This window comes from Ostrea edulis, chromosome 3 (assembly GCF_947568905.1).
Source record: "Ostrea edulis chromosome 3, xbOstEdul1.1, whole genome shotgun sequence".
In the NCBI taxonomy this organism is placed as follows: Eukaryota; Metazoa; Mollusca; class Bivalvia; order Ostreida; family Ostreidae; genus Ostrea; species Ostrea edulis.
In genome coordinates, this window is record NC_079166.1 from 11877555 (window position 1) to 11895534 (window position 17980).

Below are 17980 nucleotides of genomic sequence, written 5' to 3' on the forward strand. Positions count from 1 at the left end.
TTGTTTCGGAAAATGTACTAAACGATAAAAGAAGCAATAATTTCTTCCACTCCCGGAGAAATAAATAACAAAATCTTTTGATTTCTTGAATTATTTTATTGGGAGAACTTAATTTTTTCCAAAAAACCCTTAAAATGGGGGTCAATTTATTAATTTCACCTTATTAAAATGATAGAAAATAGTACAAATGACTAAATAGGAGAAATATTTCAAGCTCCATAAAATCTGTAAAATCAAGGAGCTTTCGCCATTCGGGGGCTTCGCCCTGGACCCATTGCCTCAAAGTTGAGCCCCCTTAACTGCAATTCCTGAGTTATTATTCTAATTCAAAGATAGCGGACAAAGTGTAAAAAGTAGCTTCTGCACATCAAGCAGAGATTAATTTAGAAGAATATTTGGAGAAATTACAAGGGATGCACATTTTCAGATATCTTAGTCGGTTACTCTCATCTAGGCCTCTGTTAACGACGTGGTAAAATGCAACTATATCAAAATGTTCTCCATTATAAAAAAGCGAGCTTAATGACTCCAATCAAACAAGCAGTGTATTTCGTCATTTTGAAGATGTTGAAATCGATGCCGAGAGACAAGTTGTAATTCTTCTCTGTATGCTGCTCAACGCCGTCATCGAAAAGACGAAATGAATATAGCATTGACAAAATTTCTACACCAGATCGGTTGCAGACGACCATATATTTACTTCTGACTAGATTCAGATTCTTTATTTCCTTAAGCTATACTGCTCATCGGTTATAAATACAAAATATTTAAAAATATATACAAATAAGATAGTAGAAGGTGAGAAGACATACAGATACAATACACGTGAATAATATGTGTATCAAGTACAGAATTCATAAGTTACATTTGTTTGCATGCACTAGTGAACACGCGGGCTCCACTATTGGTGAATATTAGTACTCTGGGGTGTGCAAATTCTCCATGCTTCCTAATCCTAACGCGTGCCAATATTCACCAATACAAGTTCGATAACTCTGTAATAATTTTAAACGTTCAAGAAAACAGGGCATTAGGGTTTTTCCATGAAGAAAGTACATTATTTATTATCTTCCACAAGTATATAAACTACAGATGAAGGAGAGACATGAAAATAAAGAAAATATTTTTGACCTTGTATAGTTTGGAAAGACAAACCCTTTAATGTACCAGTGCGAGACTTATAAAAGACTGAATTTCAACTTCAGTTATAAATGGTTTTATGATAGATTTATGACATTGTAATGATGATAAATAAAAACAGCCTGATTATCTGAAGGGTTCTGTCCTTAAGTAGTGCTAGCACGCCTAGAGGGGAAAATATTGTAGCGTTTTCGCTACTGCGAGGGTTTTTCAATTTCAACACTCAACTCCTGGTAGCGGAGTTATATCCAAACGATCGACAAAAGTTTCACTCTGGTAGCGAGGAAAAGTTTAGCTTTGGTAGCGAGTTAGATCTATAGTGACCTGGGCTCGGTCATATAAATTACCAAGTAATAAAATGACACAAAACAAGTGTAAAAGTTTCATTACTTTCATTTGAATTAAACATTGATTTTCTCATAACTTTGAAATACAACAATATTTCTAAAATAGTCACTTGCTAGAATATATAACCAGGGCCCCCCAGATTTCAGGTAAATTCCAATAAATATAAATTATAATTCCAACTATTTCCAATTAAGAATTTCTATAAAGTTTACCTGGACATTTCTCTTCTCTAAAAACAACACGTCCAAATAGTTCGAATGAAAAGCCAAAAGTGAATTGTCTTGTTACCGTTGACCCAACGTGACGTCAACCCGACCCAACGTGACGTTATAGACGTAACGTGCTATAGAGGAAGTATTTTATTCCAACTACCATTCTATGCTTTCAATAAAAAAAATGGATTTTAAAAAAAAACAAACGTTCAAGCAAATGCTAAAAGTTCTTCGTCTCAGACAAGCTATTACTTCGGACATCAAGTAATAGAGCGGGCTCTGACGAAATTAGATGATCTCCTCTATTAAGGATGAACGTTTTAAGACTATAATTTTTTTTATCATATTAGCAGGTTCTACACAAAAATCAATATATCAGGTTTGTCTTAAACCATTCAATAATTTCCTTTTTGAAAAACGTCATAATGTTTACATTGTTTCATTGTGTGTGAGTGGGGCTGTGGTCCGTATGGCTATGACTTATTACCGATGTCTGTCATTGGTATCATTGTTTTGTTAAACTAACTTCAAAGGAAGAGTGGGTGTATTATAAAATAAGACGTTAAAAACTGTCTAAACGTTCATGTGGAAGACCCTTGCACAGTCCTGCACCTCTTCATATTTGTATGAGGAAAACATTTAGAGAAGTAACTTATATGTAAACGATTAGTGAAACACACAGATTAATGAAACACATGGACTGTTTTTAAGTAGGGCTTTGGAACCAATAATCAGCACATTTCTGTTTTCTCAGGCCGGGAATGTCTTCACAGCCACATTGATGGACGCCCGGCAGATGGGACATTTGCGCATCGCTGGTGCACAGTGGGTACAACAGCATAGATGTCCACAGGGAAGAAAAGCGATCGCGATGTCCTCTTCCATGCAAATCTGAAAACGTTGTACATCAAACTAATATATACATATATACAAGTTTCACGAATTTTAATGTCTTTACAGAATATAATTACATCAATGCCAAGGCTACTGTAATGAAGTATAATACGTCGTCATATTGGCGGACTTTCTTTTCAAACATGAATGAAAATACAATGTATAAATATCGGCAATATTTGTATATTCCTTTTAAATTTGATTGCCTAGATGGGTAGCTCAGTCGGTTAACGTGTCGACTGCGGATGTGTAAATCGCGGGTTCAAGTCCAGCAGGGGTCTTGATTTTTAGTACTCTCTACTACATCTGCTTTTTTATTAAACAAAGTAATTTGAAAGTTTTAAATTTTAAACTGTTATTGTACATACCCTCCACTATTCATTGATATCAAACATCTCTAGTGTGTTATTTCCCCTTAATATATCTTTAAGTATCTATTTCGCAATACAGATAAGGTGTGGACCCATAAGAACAAGCCAATAAATACATGAAATAGTAACATATACATGTATGTCGAAATGCGCATCTGGTGCATCAAAATTGGTACCGTATAAGTTTTACATATGTAACATACCCGACAGAGTCTCTCCTCTCTCAGTTTTCGATTTTCTTCCCTCAGTGACCGAATTTCGTCTTTAAAAAACAAATACTTATGATGAAAATTCTGCAGTGATAATAGATACACGCAAAACAAATACCAATTGAACTTTTATATTCATAGATCAATATCTTCATATACTATTCGAAGTAGCAAGCTAGCATTTTTCAATACTCTGAAAGTTAAGTTGTCACGAAATACAAATCAAAGATTGTTGCTAGGGTTCCACGATGAAAGGTGAAGATAACGAACTGTGATCGATCTCGTATCTCCTATAAGGGATACAAAATAAAGAGTTGGACAAACACGAACCCCTGGACGTACCAGAGGTGGGATTAGGTTAACAGGAGGAATGAGCATCCATGTCGACCGGTCGCATCCAACGTGAGCCCCATGTCTTGATCAGGTAAATAGAGTAATCCGTAGTCAAATCAATGTGCCAAGGACGGCCTAACAACCGGTATGAAATATGCCAGACAGCATTTGACCCAATGATAGGTCGTATTGGTTAACTAGATCATTATAATAACTATAGAATTTGCAAAATACTGACTTTCAAAACGAGACTGTTGAAACCCCTGTAACATCAACTTGTTTGTCAGTAGCCTGCCTCGATTTCAAAACTGATCATTTGCAGAATAAGCTCTTGCGTATCGAATCAGTTGAGAGATATCAACACCATATGTTAAGTTTCTACCTAAACATTGGTTATATTTGTATTTAGTTTATTTTTTTCTCGTCATGATGAAGAAATGTTCAGAGAAGGAAGTAAGAAAAAATTTAATATATACCACTCAATCTCATAGCTCCTAATTCATCCATCATCTCTGTCGCTAGAAAATTATCTGCTGCATCTGCAATACACAAAAAGGATTAAATAAAGTGTTATTGATTGATTGTATCTTGTTTAACGTCGTCTTACTCTTACGGAGACATCACCAAGACCGGTGAAGAGCTTCGAATTTAGGCCTTTGTTCGGCGCTTTCGGCCATTTAGTAGTGAGGGTTCTTTAGCGTGCCACACCTACTGTGACACGGGATATCCGTTTTTAAGGTCATCTCCGATTACCTGTGACAGTCACACCTGTTGTCGAGCGTTTAGCTATGGAACTCTCACTACCTGTTTTAACGAGTTAGGTCTGTCGCGGCCGGGATTCGAACCCCGGCATTCCGCATGCAGGGCGAACGCTCTACTTCTAAGTCACCGCGGCGGTCAAATGAAGTGTTATAAAACATCCAAAGATGTGCTGATAGGGAGAGGGGGAGGGGTGTGGAAAGACTTACTATTTTCGTTTCTATTGTGAAAGGAAGGATCAACAGAAGTTACTGGAGGAATATCCTGATTATCATTCACTACTGGCTCAGATGATGATGCAGGGATGTCTCCTGCCAGGATTTCCTCGATCACTTCAGCTGTTGACACGTCTTGATGAATTCATACAAAATAAGAAACTACATGCATGATTTGTTCAGTGAAAATTCAACGAATGATCCATAGGAATATATTTTGAAATGCCAAATGCATGTAATTACCTTCATCCATGTCTTCTTTAATTATTCATACGGAGATGTTTTTATGACACTTTTTGGAATTATTTTAAACCATAGAAAAGTTTCATATCAATCTATTCATATACCTGCTCTATTTCTATTCAAGTGTTGATAGGCTTCCCTAATCGTGCCCCACGTGTACCCCATATGCCGGATTTCTCGAGCAGCCGGAAGTTGCTCGATGTCTCTCACGTGTTCTGTCTGTTCTTGTGGTGGTATATCTTCCGATTCTTCCTCCTGAACACTCTGTACAAGTGTTACAAAATCCTGACCACGATTCTGAATTGAGAAAGGGCATTTCGGAAACCATCGGGCGTGTTCCACCCAGGCATCATCGCCAGATTCCCAATTCCGCAATCCACCTTGAATGATATCGAGACACATAACTATGATAATCATTACTGGATTTGGATATAACTGAATACAAAACACTCTCTGAATTGCAGGTACGTTAAACGTTACATGAGATATAGAGAAATATACATTCATTGATTTGTAAAAGTAGATACCTCCACAAAAGAAACAGCGGACGTTGTCGTTATAACCAACATAAAAGAAGCCTGCAGTGCTTAAATCCCTCGGTGTCTGTGTCAGATGTGACGGCCATTGTTGGTAACTACTGATCCTGGTAGCCAGAACGGAATAGTTGGGATATCTCGGCCTATCTATTACTACTCCAAGGGGCTCTAAAGTGTCGTTGAAACCATTGGTTTGTGAATTGGGTGCTGTATGGTTTTGATGGTTCGTTCGATTTGGCGAATTTATATCATGACTTTGTTGTGCATCACTCACGTGTTCGTTGTTACCTCTACATGAGTTGTGTTCGTTGTTACCTCTACATGAGTTAGTCTCGGAATGTAACTCGTGAGACTGGTAACTCTCTCTTGATCCGATTGGTATGTTTGTGTCATGACGTCCTTGCAAGTGGCGACAGTTTGGAGATAGTTGTCTGTGAATTTCTGTAACGTTATTTCCTGTCCAATTAGAATTGTGTATTCCGCATGAAAAACAAACACATTCTTGGTTTCTCCCAGTGAAATAAAACCCAGACCGAGCAAGTCGTATTGGACTCAAAGATATGGGAAATGATAGGGGGAATGTGGAAAATGACCGCAATCGGAGCCATTCATAACGCATTTCATTGACAACATTCCCGCTGTCAATACAAGCACTGAAGTATGTGTCCAACGTGTTTGGTTGTTCGGAAGTTGGATACACGCTAATATGATTGGAATGGAGCTGAATGCCATTCTGAAGATGGAAACCAGGAGACAGTAATGAAATTACATGATTTTTCATTTCATGGGATCTTCTAATGTACTTTCCAAACTGTGATTTTCTTATTTGCTCACAAAATATCGCAAGTATAACGATAAGAATTAACACGGGAAACAACAACACCAACATTTTTCCACATATAAGTCAAGGAAATCAGAGTGTTCCTTCCTCTGCACAGTACTTCCAATATTTTCAACGTGACACTTTTGTCTCCAGGTTCGTGTGATGCATTCAAAATGCTTCACATTTGCAATGTCTGTGTCTGAAAATGAAGAGATTGCCTTGACTATAGATCTTGAAAACAATCAAACTTTATGATCAGTTTTTCTCAGCATTTCTAGCGTTTAAACATAATGGTGTAACTTATGGAAGTACAAAATCAAAATGTCTAAAACAGATTTAGATATAAAATAGGCGTGCCATTTCCACATCACACTCAGTCTACACTGTTTGTGAGAGAATGATTGTAAGCAGCAAACTCTTGGGCTATAATTATAAAGATAAATTTACTGGAACTGGTCGCGCCGATATATATATAAACAGGAATAATGTGAATATTTAGTTGATCCGTGGAAGTTGGGCCAATTGCTCAAGACTAAATCTTACTAGAACAACGCTTGCGTTGCAAAATACGCCCGTCCAGTATTTTTAGTAATCGTGTAATAGTCAAAGGAAGAAAATACAGTATGTGATATTCTTGGTGCTAACACCATGGAAAATATGTATACCAAGTTTGAAGTTTCTCATCATCGCAAACCACGCCAATTGTCTCTGTTCTCACTACGCCATAGCCGTGGTTGCATGAATATTTATGTTGATATATTAACCAATCAGGGAGCTCCCATCAATTTCATTTTAGATGAAAAATCACTTTGGAGATCATCGCGTGGCTCGTAGCGGAATAATCCGAGGATTATCGATTTTAAAAAAAATGACAAAATAGCTAATGAAAATATGGTTATTGATGAAAGGTGAATATAACGAACAATGATCAATCTCATAACTCCTATAAGTAATACAAAATAGATAGTTAGGCAAACATGAACCCCTGGACACACCAGAGGTGGGATCAGGTGCCTAAGAGGAGTGAGCATCCCCTGTCAACCGGTCACACCCGCCGTGAGCCCTATATCATGATCAGGTAAACGGAATTATCCGTAGTAAAAATCAGTGTGCCAAGAACGGCCTAACAATCGGTATGAAACACGTCAGACAGCATTTGACCCAATGATAGGTTGTATTGACGAACTAAATCGTTATAACGACCATAGAATCTGCGAAATGCTGACTTCAATAGAGGCTGTTGAAACCCTAGCTGCAGAACTGTAGCTCTCTGAAAAAAATATTTTGACGGAACATCAAAATATTTTTTTCAGAGACCTACAGTTCTGCAGCTATTGAAACCCCTGTACCATCAACTTGTTTGTCAGTAGCTTCTCTCGATTTAAAAACTTACTATACCCAGAACAAGCTCTTGCGTATCGAATCAGTTGAGAGATATAAACACCATATGCAAGTGATAATGGAATATTGCTACATAAATATGGGAAGTTGACGACGGAGAACTCAGAAGCTGAAATCATCCCGTTTGTCATACACTTGAGTAGTCAGTTTGCCGTAAATGTCTACTTTCAATAAAATATCTAAGTATGAAGCAGAATTGGACGACTCTGTGATATCTTTTATTTCAAGATTACAGGGATATATCGAATCGACATGTGAATGAAAATTAATATTGTTGATAGACAAAACGTCGTCGATATATCTAAATGTCGAATTGAATGCCACAACAAGAGATTTTTTCTTCTCGCGTAGAAGTTTTTGAATAAATTCCGCTTCATATGAATATAGAAACAGGTCAGCTAACAAAGGAGCACAATTCGTGCCCATGGGAATTCCAACAGACTGTTCGAAAACTTTATCACCAAAAACCATGAAGATAGTGTCAATGAGGAACTCTAGCATATTTTTTATTTCAACTTCAGAGTACTTGTGCGTGGAATCAGAGTGATGTTTAACAAAGTAAGTTTTTGGATGACTGATCGCTAGATATGAACATTTCTTTTTTCCATTTTTGTTGAAGAAGCAACTGTCTATGGTGTCAAACTGTCTAGTCTGTAATTTATCGTGGGGAATGGTCATCTATAGTGTTGAAAAGTCATAGGTTTTGATGTTATTGATTTGGGAAAAGTTTTACGATTTCAAGTTTACTAAAAGTTCTTTAGAATTTATCAAGGGCGCTCTAGGGGAATGTGCAGTTTAAGAAGCAATTAATTATAACAATATCAATAAATAACAATCATTCAGAAATATAGCTGCAGAACTGTAGCTCTCTGAAAAAATATGTTGACATAACAGAGAGCTACAGAGCCACCCCTTATAAAAACCTTCGATTTACGGCGCACAAAAAGCTGCGCACGGTTGAGGCCTTATATCGTTGTATTCTTGAGTTGCTGTCTCATAAATTTAATATCCAAAAATTCTTAACATATTTTCCTACTATACTTGTGTCTAAACATACCTTCAAATATTCATTAAAGCCCCATACGACCTGAAAACTCCCAGCTTCAAATGATTTCGTTTGTGCGCCGTAAATCGAAGGTTTTTATAAGAGGTGGCTCTGTAGCTCTCTGTTATGTCAAAATATTTTTTCAGAGAGCTACAGTTCTGCAGATATCAGAAGTACTAATTCTGTCAGATGTCACATTTCTGCACTGCAAACATCATAATTATATATGAAATACTGATCTAGACAAGATTTAGATTAACAAAATGAAATATACAATAATAAATAATCGAACTGCTTCACAGATCTAAGACAGTGGATAATGATAATGTTATGTGAATACATATGAAATGGTAATCAATATCAGTACAAGAGGTTCGTAAATACAGTATGCAAGTATAATACACATGTACATCCAGGATCCAGTTCTTCTGAATGTTTTATGCCTACAACTTTTACGATGTATAAACTACCCCAAATCAGGTGAAATTGTAAATCGTTTAGTCAATTAGCTACATGTATTCTTTAAACCAATATATTTAGGAATTAATAAATATCATATCCATGTATGACCTTTGTATTTATTTGTTATAAAATGTAATCATTTTAAAATTTTACGTTATGTCCATTTACATCTACATACAAATAGTCCCTTTGAAAAAGGAGGGGTATATTGTTTTTCATTTGTCGGTCTGTCTGTCAGTCTATCGGTCTGTAGACCAAGTCTTATCTGCTCAATATCTCAAGAACCCCTTGTTTGACAAACATCAAACTTTGTGAACAAGTACATCTTTATTGTATGGAAGGGGTTATATATCACAACTGTTTGCACATGTATACAATATAAAGAATATATGGAGACAAAATATATGGCAATACAATGTATAGCCTTAGGTATATATTATTTGAGAAGAGGCACGTGGGTCTCCACTCTGACCATCAATTTTCAAACAAAACCTCACAGTACAATTTCCTTTCTAACAAATAATTATTCTTAAAATATAAAAGAACATCATCAAATATGATACAATTTTTATTCATTATTATCACTATTTATTTATTTTTTTGAGTAGCCACCAATGAATCCGCCCATGAGATATGAAAACAGCGGGACGTAACTCTGAAATTTATCCATTGACCTATAAATAGCCACGCGCCACGACGAAAACAAGGCATTTTAGGCAATAAAGTTTAGAAAGCCAGATGATATAAGAACAATTAGCTATTTATCCTTTTTCAAACTTCATGAAAAAATAATTAGAATATCACAAGCAGGACACGTATAGACAAGTGCACATGCACGGAGCTGAACAATCGCGAATGTAAACAAACGTACGTCATTGATTTTTATGTGTTTGAATGAATATCGGTAAAATAATTTTTGACTTAAATGATAAATCTCTAATATGTATCATTTGAGTTTGTTTAAAATGCGTAACATTGAGTGTATTTATGTGCAAAGCGAAAGCGTATGTGTTTTACCTTGTATGTATTTTGGGGTTCCGATGTTGTGTTCTAATAACAATTAAGTAATATATTTTTTAGAAATAGAATAAGAAATGAGCTTTTGAACATTTATGGACAAAAATGTGTTTTGAAAATGATCGTGCCCTCCCCCCCTTTTTTTTCATTTTCAAACCGCATTTTTGTCCATAAATGTTTGCAAAATATAAGTTGTTCATATATATTTCTAGCTTTTAAAATCGGATATAAAATTATCATTCCGTCGGACTTTTTTTTTTTTTTCAAAAATGTATTACAAATGGTTAGCCTACATTTCTTCTAAACTTTGGTGATTACAATGATTCGTTCTCAAACTTGATAGTTTAAATTTTTTCAAAAGTTATACAATAAATTAATGTCTATTGCAATCATTTTGATGCTCAGAGTAGTGCAAACGAGTCCTAATATTTCAAAATCTCGGGGGTGACCCCTCCCCTTTACTTTTTAGATAGCTAATTAAGCATCGAATTGAACAAAAATGTGATAAACTGATTTTACTTACCAGTGACACTATATATTCAGTAGACTTAAACCATACGCAGTGACACTATGTATTCAGTAGACTTAAACCCTACGCAGTGACACTATGTATTCAGTAGACTTAAACCCTATGTAGAGCCCACTATTTTGCCTTTTACCACGTGACTCAGCTCATATTTTCATTCTTTAAACACTACACGTTACTGTTACGTTACTGTGTTGCAAACTGTGCAAGGATCGACAACTCTGTAATGTGAAACAGTGAACGACGACAGGTGATCACCAACATTTTACCACTACTAGTTGCAGATTAGAATGTTTCATTCACAAATACTTAATTTGAGCTGGTGAACCAAAGATCACTGTAGGTTGTTTATGTCTGCTCGCTACTTTCACTAGCAATGTTTTCTATCGAATTACAGTTGTAACGGGAAAGGAGAAAATGCAACGGACCAGGCCGGGATTCGAACCCGGGCCCCCTGAATCTCTAGTCAGGTGCTCTACCAACTGAGCTAACTGGCCACCTGTGATCGAACCCGGCCGACCGCTACACGGTCATTAGCTCTCTAAAATTAACCCAGTGAAGTAGTACATTGCATAGAGAAGTGATAACAGTTCAATAATTTTATTGACAATGTGTCTTTTTTCTTTTAAAATGACAAAGTAGTTTGATTTATCGACGAGGTAAGTTTTACCATGCGCGGATCTAGAGGGGGGGGGGGGGGGGGGGGGTCCCCCTGGAATTTGCAAAGATAAAAAAATTTACAATATCACGATTTATAAGAAAATAAAGGGTTGAACATTATATCACGGGTTCGATTTTGTGAAAAGGTTCGACCATAGACATATAACAGACTGTTATATGTCTCTGGTTCGACCCCCCCTGGAAAAAATTTCTGTTTAGGATTTTTTGTTGACTGTTGTACACCGATCCACTGCACTTCGTGACCTTATACTTTGACCAATGAAATACGCTGAAAAAATAAGCCCCGCCCACCAACTCGAGCCTCGGACATCCGCCATTGTTTTGTATAGTAAACACAGAAAGTTATCGACCGATCATGTGTTAATATAATTATACAGTGTGTACGCATCTTTTTGTATGAGGAATGATTAAACAATTTTCTCTGGAATCTGTAAACCACACAGTAGGTATTCAGACAAACTTAATGGAGCCAAATTCACACCATTTCCATCAACGAAAGACAGACTTGCAAAAGTGTACATACCGTTTATTGCCTTATGTCACAGACCTCAAAGTCAGCTAAATGTCCACAAAATAACAAAGACACGTATCAATGAACTCGGTAAGATGTTGATGTTTTGTTGTTTATTGTACTACGCAGACATTTATAATCCAGGCACATAGCATCTTTTTTCGGGGGGGGGGGGGGGGGGGGGGGGGGGGGGGGCTTGCTGATACATCAGGGTTGGGCGGTTAAAACCACCCCCGGTTTTAACCGTCCCGGTCAATACTCCCTAAGTGGTCAATACTGGTCAATTGAGATTTAAACTGTCCATTTTCCTATTTTTGTACATTTTTTGCAAAGATGAATTTAGTCTTTTCATTATATTCAATTCAATTATTTATTGATTCACCAAGCATGTTGGCATACAATCATGTTACACAATATGAGATATATAATGGCAATAAACTAATTACTAACAGTTCATTTACATATATGTAAATACAAGTATAGAATAGAATATGATTTATTTCCAAATTAGGGCCCTCTCGGGCATACAGCATACATGATTGTTAACATTTCAATGTGCAATGACGATAAATTTAAAAAAGAAAAACAAAACAAGAGTAAAATATGCACTATTAGTATGAGCAATGTTCATACATATATGAGACATTTGAACATGATAATACTTATTTGTATTATATGTAAGTACCACCGTGTATCCTAATGCAAAACAGTCAGAAATACACATAGGAAAATATAGATGTCTATATATATACATGTACATAACGACTCTACATGTAATAATAGTAAAGGTAGTAAAGTACATATGATTAACTCCACTGTAATGCAAAAGATACCACGGGACAGTGCATTGGTACTAGATCAACATGTCATGTTTATAATGAGTGCATATGTGCATTATGGTTTCATATGGTTCACACATAATATACAGTAATACTAGTAGTATGAGCTTAGACAATGTACATAACACGAGACATTACTTGATGTAATATATGTAAGTACCACCGTGTATCCTAATGCAAAACAGTCAGAAATGCACACGTAGTACAAGTACATATGATTGAATGTAATGCAAAAGATACCACGGGACGATGCATTGGTACTAAGTCAGCATGTCATGTTTACAAGGAGTGCATAATTATGTATAAACATATTGGTTTGAACTTTCACATGTTTCATTTTATATTGCTTCTTTAATCAAATCGCAAAGGGCTACAAGTACATCAGTATTTTCACAATTGAGTAACCATATTAATCTATTCATGTTGTCAAGACTGGAAAAATGTTCACATTGTTGTTTTATAATTTCATACATGTTCTGCCTGAGTGAGTTATAAGTTAAACATTCAAAAATTAGATGAATTTCATCACCAATTTTACAAGAAGAACACTTTGTGCAAAATCTTAAATGTCATTGTCTAGGGATTCCTGAATAACGACCTCGTTCTACTGGTAAATTGTGCGCTGATGTACGTAATCTTGCAAGTGCTTTACGTTGTGCAGGTGGTAAGAGTGTTAAGTAGTTTTCAAAAACAAGATTAGTTTTAAATTTAACATAAGTTTCAAGTTTTCCATTTTGTAAACTTCTGATATGTCCCCATTCTTTCAAATAATGATTGCATAACAATTCCTTGCATTTTTTCTTAAAAATTGATAGGTTATTGATTGCAATATGATTGTTTCTAATTCCAACAATTCCAAATAACTTTTGCACCACACCATACCATGATTGCGATTTTAATGTACAAGCATTATGCTTACTTTGCATGTATGCAGCATTTAGTAGAGGAAAAGAAGTACCCAGATTTTCTAATCTGTTTACATATTTTATTATATTTTTCACTACTGACATCAAAATGTAGTGGAAAGCTGCCAAGTTCGGATAGTGTTGCAAAGTTTGAGCTTTTTCTATGAAGACCTAGAATAAATTTACAGAATTTTACATGGAGGTTTTCACATTTTAATTTAGAGTAAAAATCATATAAGGAGATATCATTGCGATTGAAAAAAGAAGGGCGATTAAAAATTCCCCAAATCTCACTGCCGTAGAGTAAAATTGGCTTGATTGTGTGATCAAAGACATGAAGGGATGTTTTAATGCTAGGTTGTAATGATAAAAATTCTTTATGTAGTTTGAAATATGCTTTCATTGCCTTTTTGTACAGATCCTCTTGAGCATTAGAAAAATTTCCAGCTGTATTGAAATATATTCCCAAATATCTGTAAGAGGGGACACACTGTATTTCCCTTTTCTCCAAAATAAAATTTTGCTTGAGAAATCTTCCTGCCTTGTTAAAGATTAAAACTTTAGTTTTATCAATATTGACTTTCAAGCACCAATCAGAACAGAATTTTTGCAATTTATCAAGGTTACATTGTAAACCAACTGCTGAGTGTGACAGCAATATTACATCATCTGCATACATTAAACAGTGTATTATTTTATTGTTTAGAACTATTGGGTCACTTGCATATATATATATATATTTGATATGTACCTGTGATATTAGACTATGTATGCAATTTAGTATTGCATATTACATAAATTAAATGTAGTTATAGCACTCTACTTTTGGTGCGCAATTCAAAACATTCATGTAAAAATTCACAAAACCTTCTAGCATGAACTACATGGACAGGATTGCATAGTACTTTACAATGGTTTTCCTTTGATATATCATCGTCTGAATTGTAGATATTCAAAGGGTAATATTTCTTATATCTTTATACATGAAGCAGTCATATGAAAAATGTAACTCATCTTCAACAGTAGTTTTACAAAACTGACAAAAACGACATTCTTTTGGAATACATGGTTTTGAATATCTACCAGTTTCAATTTCTAAAGGGTGGGCAGATATTCTTAGTTTTGTTAATCTAGAGCGTACTACTTTCGTATTTGGAAATTTCAAATAGTCTTGTAATTCATAGTTCTTTCTAATTTTACTGTAAAATAGCAATTTTCCACGTTTAGAGAATTCAGTATTTTGCATTTGCATGTTAATATTATCAATATAGTAATTCTTCAAGTAATTGTAAAATGTGCTTTTATCAATATCCAATGATGGAAGATTTAGCTTATTTCTTAACTTTATTATTTGTCCTTGCCAATTTTCCTGTATGCCAGTATTATAAAGGTTATCATCTTCCAGTTTAGCAGCCATAAGTATTGGATTTCTAATACCATTTTCATTATCATAGCTTTTTAGTCTTTTGTAAAATTTGAACATATAGAGGAGAGCTTTAAAGCAGATGGGGAATGTTCCTAGTTCATATTTGATGGCTAAATTTGAAGCTTTTTTCTGTACACCCAAAATGTCTTTAAATATTAAGTGCTGTATTTTTTCAAAGGGTAGTTGGTCACAATTGTTAATGTTAATATTAAAGTCTGAAATCCAAATTTCAGAACCATATAAAATGATAGGTTCAATAAGAGCAGAATAAAGTTTTAAAAGAGTTTTTACAGATAATTTATCATAAAAGGGCAAGAAATGTTTAATTGCATAAAAAGCTTTCCGTGCACGGTCAGCTAGCTGTTCAGCTGCATATTTAAGTTTGCCATTACAACTGAAAATAATTCCCAAATATTTATATTCATGTGTAAGATGAATTATTGAGTGATTATAATAAAAATAGTGTTGGGCTGTGTCAATTTTCTTATTTGAGAAAATCATTGCATTAGTTTTATTAAGGTTAACAGTTAATTTTTCCTTTATGCAATATTCTGAAAGGCAGTCTATCGAAGTTTGAAGGCCTTCTTTTGTAGTTGAGAGGAAAATTAAGTCATCTGCAAAGAATAAATGACCAACTTCAACATTTTGAAGTCTAGGTGGGTTTGTGTTAAAATTCATAAGTTGTGAGTAGAAATCATCAATAAATATATTAAAGAGAGTAGGGGAAAGGTTATCGCCTTGCTTAACCCCACGCGTAGCCACAAATGGTTCACTATATCTAGATTCATCTTTGCAGCAATATTTAGTGTTTGAATACATGTGTTTTATGAGATTGTAAAATTTCCCACCTACACCTTTTTTGTATAGTTTGGTTACCAAAGAAGTTCTATCTATGGCAAATAAAACTTCAAATTACTCGCCCTTGCTTACAGGTGGCGCACGATTTGTTAACGTCCAAGGCGTTTCTAACCTCAAGTTTAAGAGAGCGTCGGAAGGACATGTTTAGATTAGAAAGTTGTTGAATATTTAGTAACGATGGCGGATTACGGTTCGTAGGACCTCACTGCGCTTAGAGACGAACTTAGAAAACGCATTGCAAGACTCTCTGGGCGGGAAGGAAAGCACGTTGAGAGTTTCAGCTGTAACCGAATTTTCTCTGTCACATCGATTAAATAAAGACATTCAATACACATTGAACGTTTTTCATTGTAAACTACTTCGTGGTGAAGTTTACATACTTAAACAGTAGTTTAGGTTGAATATATAATATACAATACATCATAATTCTTTATAAGTTGTTGAATTGCATATGTTTAAAACAATAAGATGCGCCCCCTCCCTCCCCTCTCTCGATCGAGGATTAAGAATATCAATTATAAATATATCCATATATATCTGAAATTCTATTATTAAGCTGTTGAAATGTGTAGTAATAGTGAATGAATATGTATAACTTCTCTTTATGAAATAAAATTCACGATAGAGAAGGCACATGTATACAGAGTACATGATATATCATACCACATTAAACAGTTTATTTGCGTGTTTTAACTTATATCACTTACGTGATGACGTTACGATAGGTAAACAGTTTGCGATTAACTTTTTTATTAGTCCATAGGGCAAGCGAGAGCATAATAATTGGCAGGTCAAATAAATTTTACTACCCCATATGCTAGCTGTACAATAATGATTCAAAATTTCGAGTTTCTACATTTTAATTGAATATTACAATTTGGATTGCAAGTTTAAGACGAAAGTTCAAGCTTTCTTTCAACTTCTAAATTCACGTCTCCATCCATATACCATGATTGATATACTATGAGTTGGTTGTACTCTGCGTGAAAAGCACGACTGTATCCTGCGTATAGGAATGGTTGTATCCAAATGACGTTTGTCCTTGGTGTTGCAGGAAACTGATGTAGGCCTACATAATTTGACCCGTGTTTACTTTCATGTATAAGATTTATCATGTTTATATGTACCATGACAGTTCATGATATGAATGATTTAATACTAAAATACATCACTTAACAAATGTAGTACACTTTTCAATTTGAAGGTCAATTTGAATGTTCATACTTCATGCAGATTGAAATCGAAGTTACAAGTGAATATTGAAAAACGTAATGCAATGATTTTTTAAAATAAAAACCACAATGAACAATATGCCTATGTGTGGCTTTTATTATAAACACGACATTGTATATATGATAGTGAAATTTGTATTTACTTCACTTGGATAAATTTATAGCTTTATGAATTTGCATTTAATTTTGATAAAAGTAGATATGATTCAAATTTTTTTTCTAAAAAATTCAGAAATATCTTAATCTCTTGAGATTCACTTTTCTTCTGGTTTGCGTCAACAGTTAAAATAGGCTAGGACTGGTATTTGTTTCTTTGACGTATTGGACTGTACTTCTGTGGGTCAGTTGATAAACATGACATAACAACATAACTATGATAATGCAAACTTTGATAAGTTATGAAAGTTTGACAATTTCATCTCATATTTTGATTAATTTCATATGTATTGACTATTGAAGAATCCAGACTTGTTTTCCCTGAAATTCATACAATATTTTACAACACTTTTTGAATTATAACAAAATTAACAATGAAAGTAAAGTGTTGAAATTAATTTACAATCCAGTCATCAAAAACGAAAACAAGACCTAAGAATATTCACTGCCTTACAGTTACAGTCTGATTATAGCCACCCCTCCATTACAGTCGTGTCGTCGTACCGAGTGACGGCGGAGGGGGGGGGGGGTGCTATTAGCAATCGCATTCATTCATATTTTGACGACCTTGGTTAACTCTAAAATTAATTTTTAAATGACATCTGAAATGTATTTTCGTACTATACTTGGTTTATGTATTGAGGACTCAAATTTCCCCTGTTCGATTATAGATCTAGTCTAGAAAGAATGGGGGGGGTGGGGGGGGGAGTCATAGAATTATAAGATCATTGATGACTGTATCACTAAGGATAAATAAAATTTCAGTATAAAACATTCATGCAGAATATTACGATCTACAGAGCAAATGTTTAATCCTCCGTAAATACTATCTGCAACA

The 17980-nt window shown here is 34.9% G+C and overlaps 1 protein-coding gene across 1 annotated transcript in view; it reads right to left on the reverse strand.

The window, feature by feature from the left end:
• Positions 1-745: 745 nt before the first annotated feature.
• Positions 746-17980, reverse strand: part of LOC125667383 (baculoviral IAP repeat-containing protein 7-B-like) — an 83750-nt gene continuing 66515 nt past the window's right edge. Inside the window, exons 2-7 of the mRNA XM_056160049.1 lie at positions 5252-5575; positions 4829-5104; positions 4476-4616; positions 3984-4046; positions 3169-3227; positions 746-2591 (exon numbers count right to left, since the gene is read on the reverse strand). Coding sequence (XP_056016024.1) covers positions 2451-2591; positions 3169-3227; positions 3984-4046; positions 4476-4616; positions 4829-5104; positions 5252-5575 — 1004 coding nt within the window. The 3' untranslated portion in view covers positions 746-2450. The remainder of the gene's footprint in view (positions 2592-3168; positions 3228-3983; positions 4047-4475; positions 4617-4828; positions 5105-5251; positions 5576-17980) is intronic.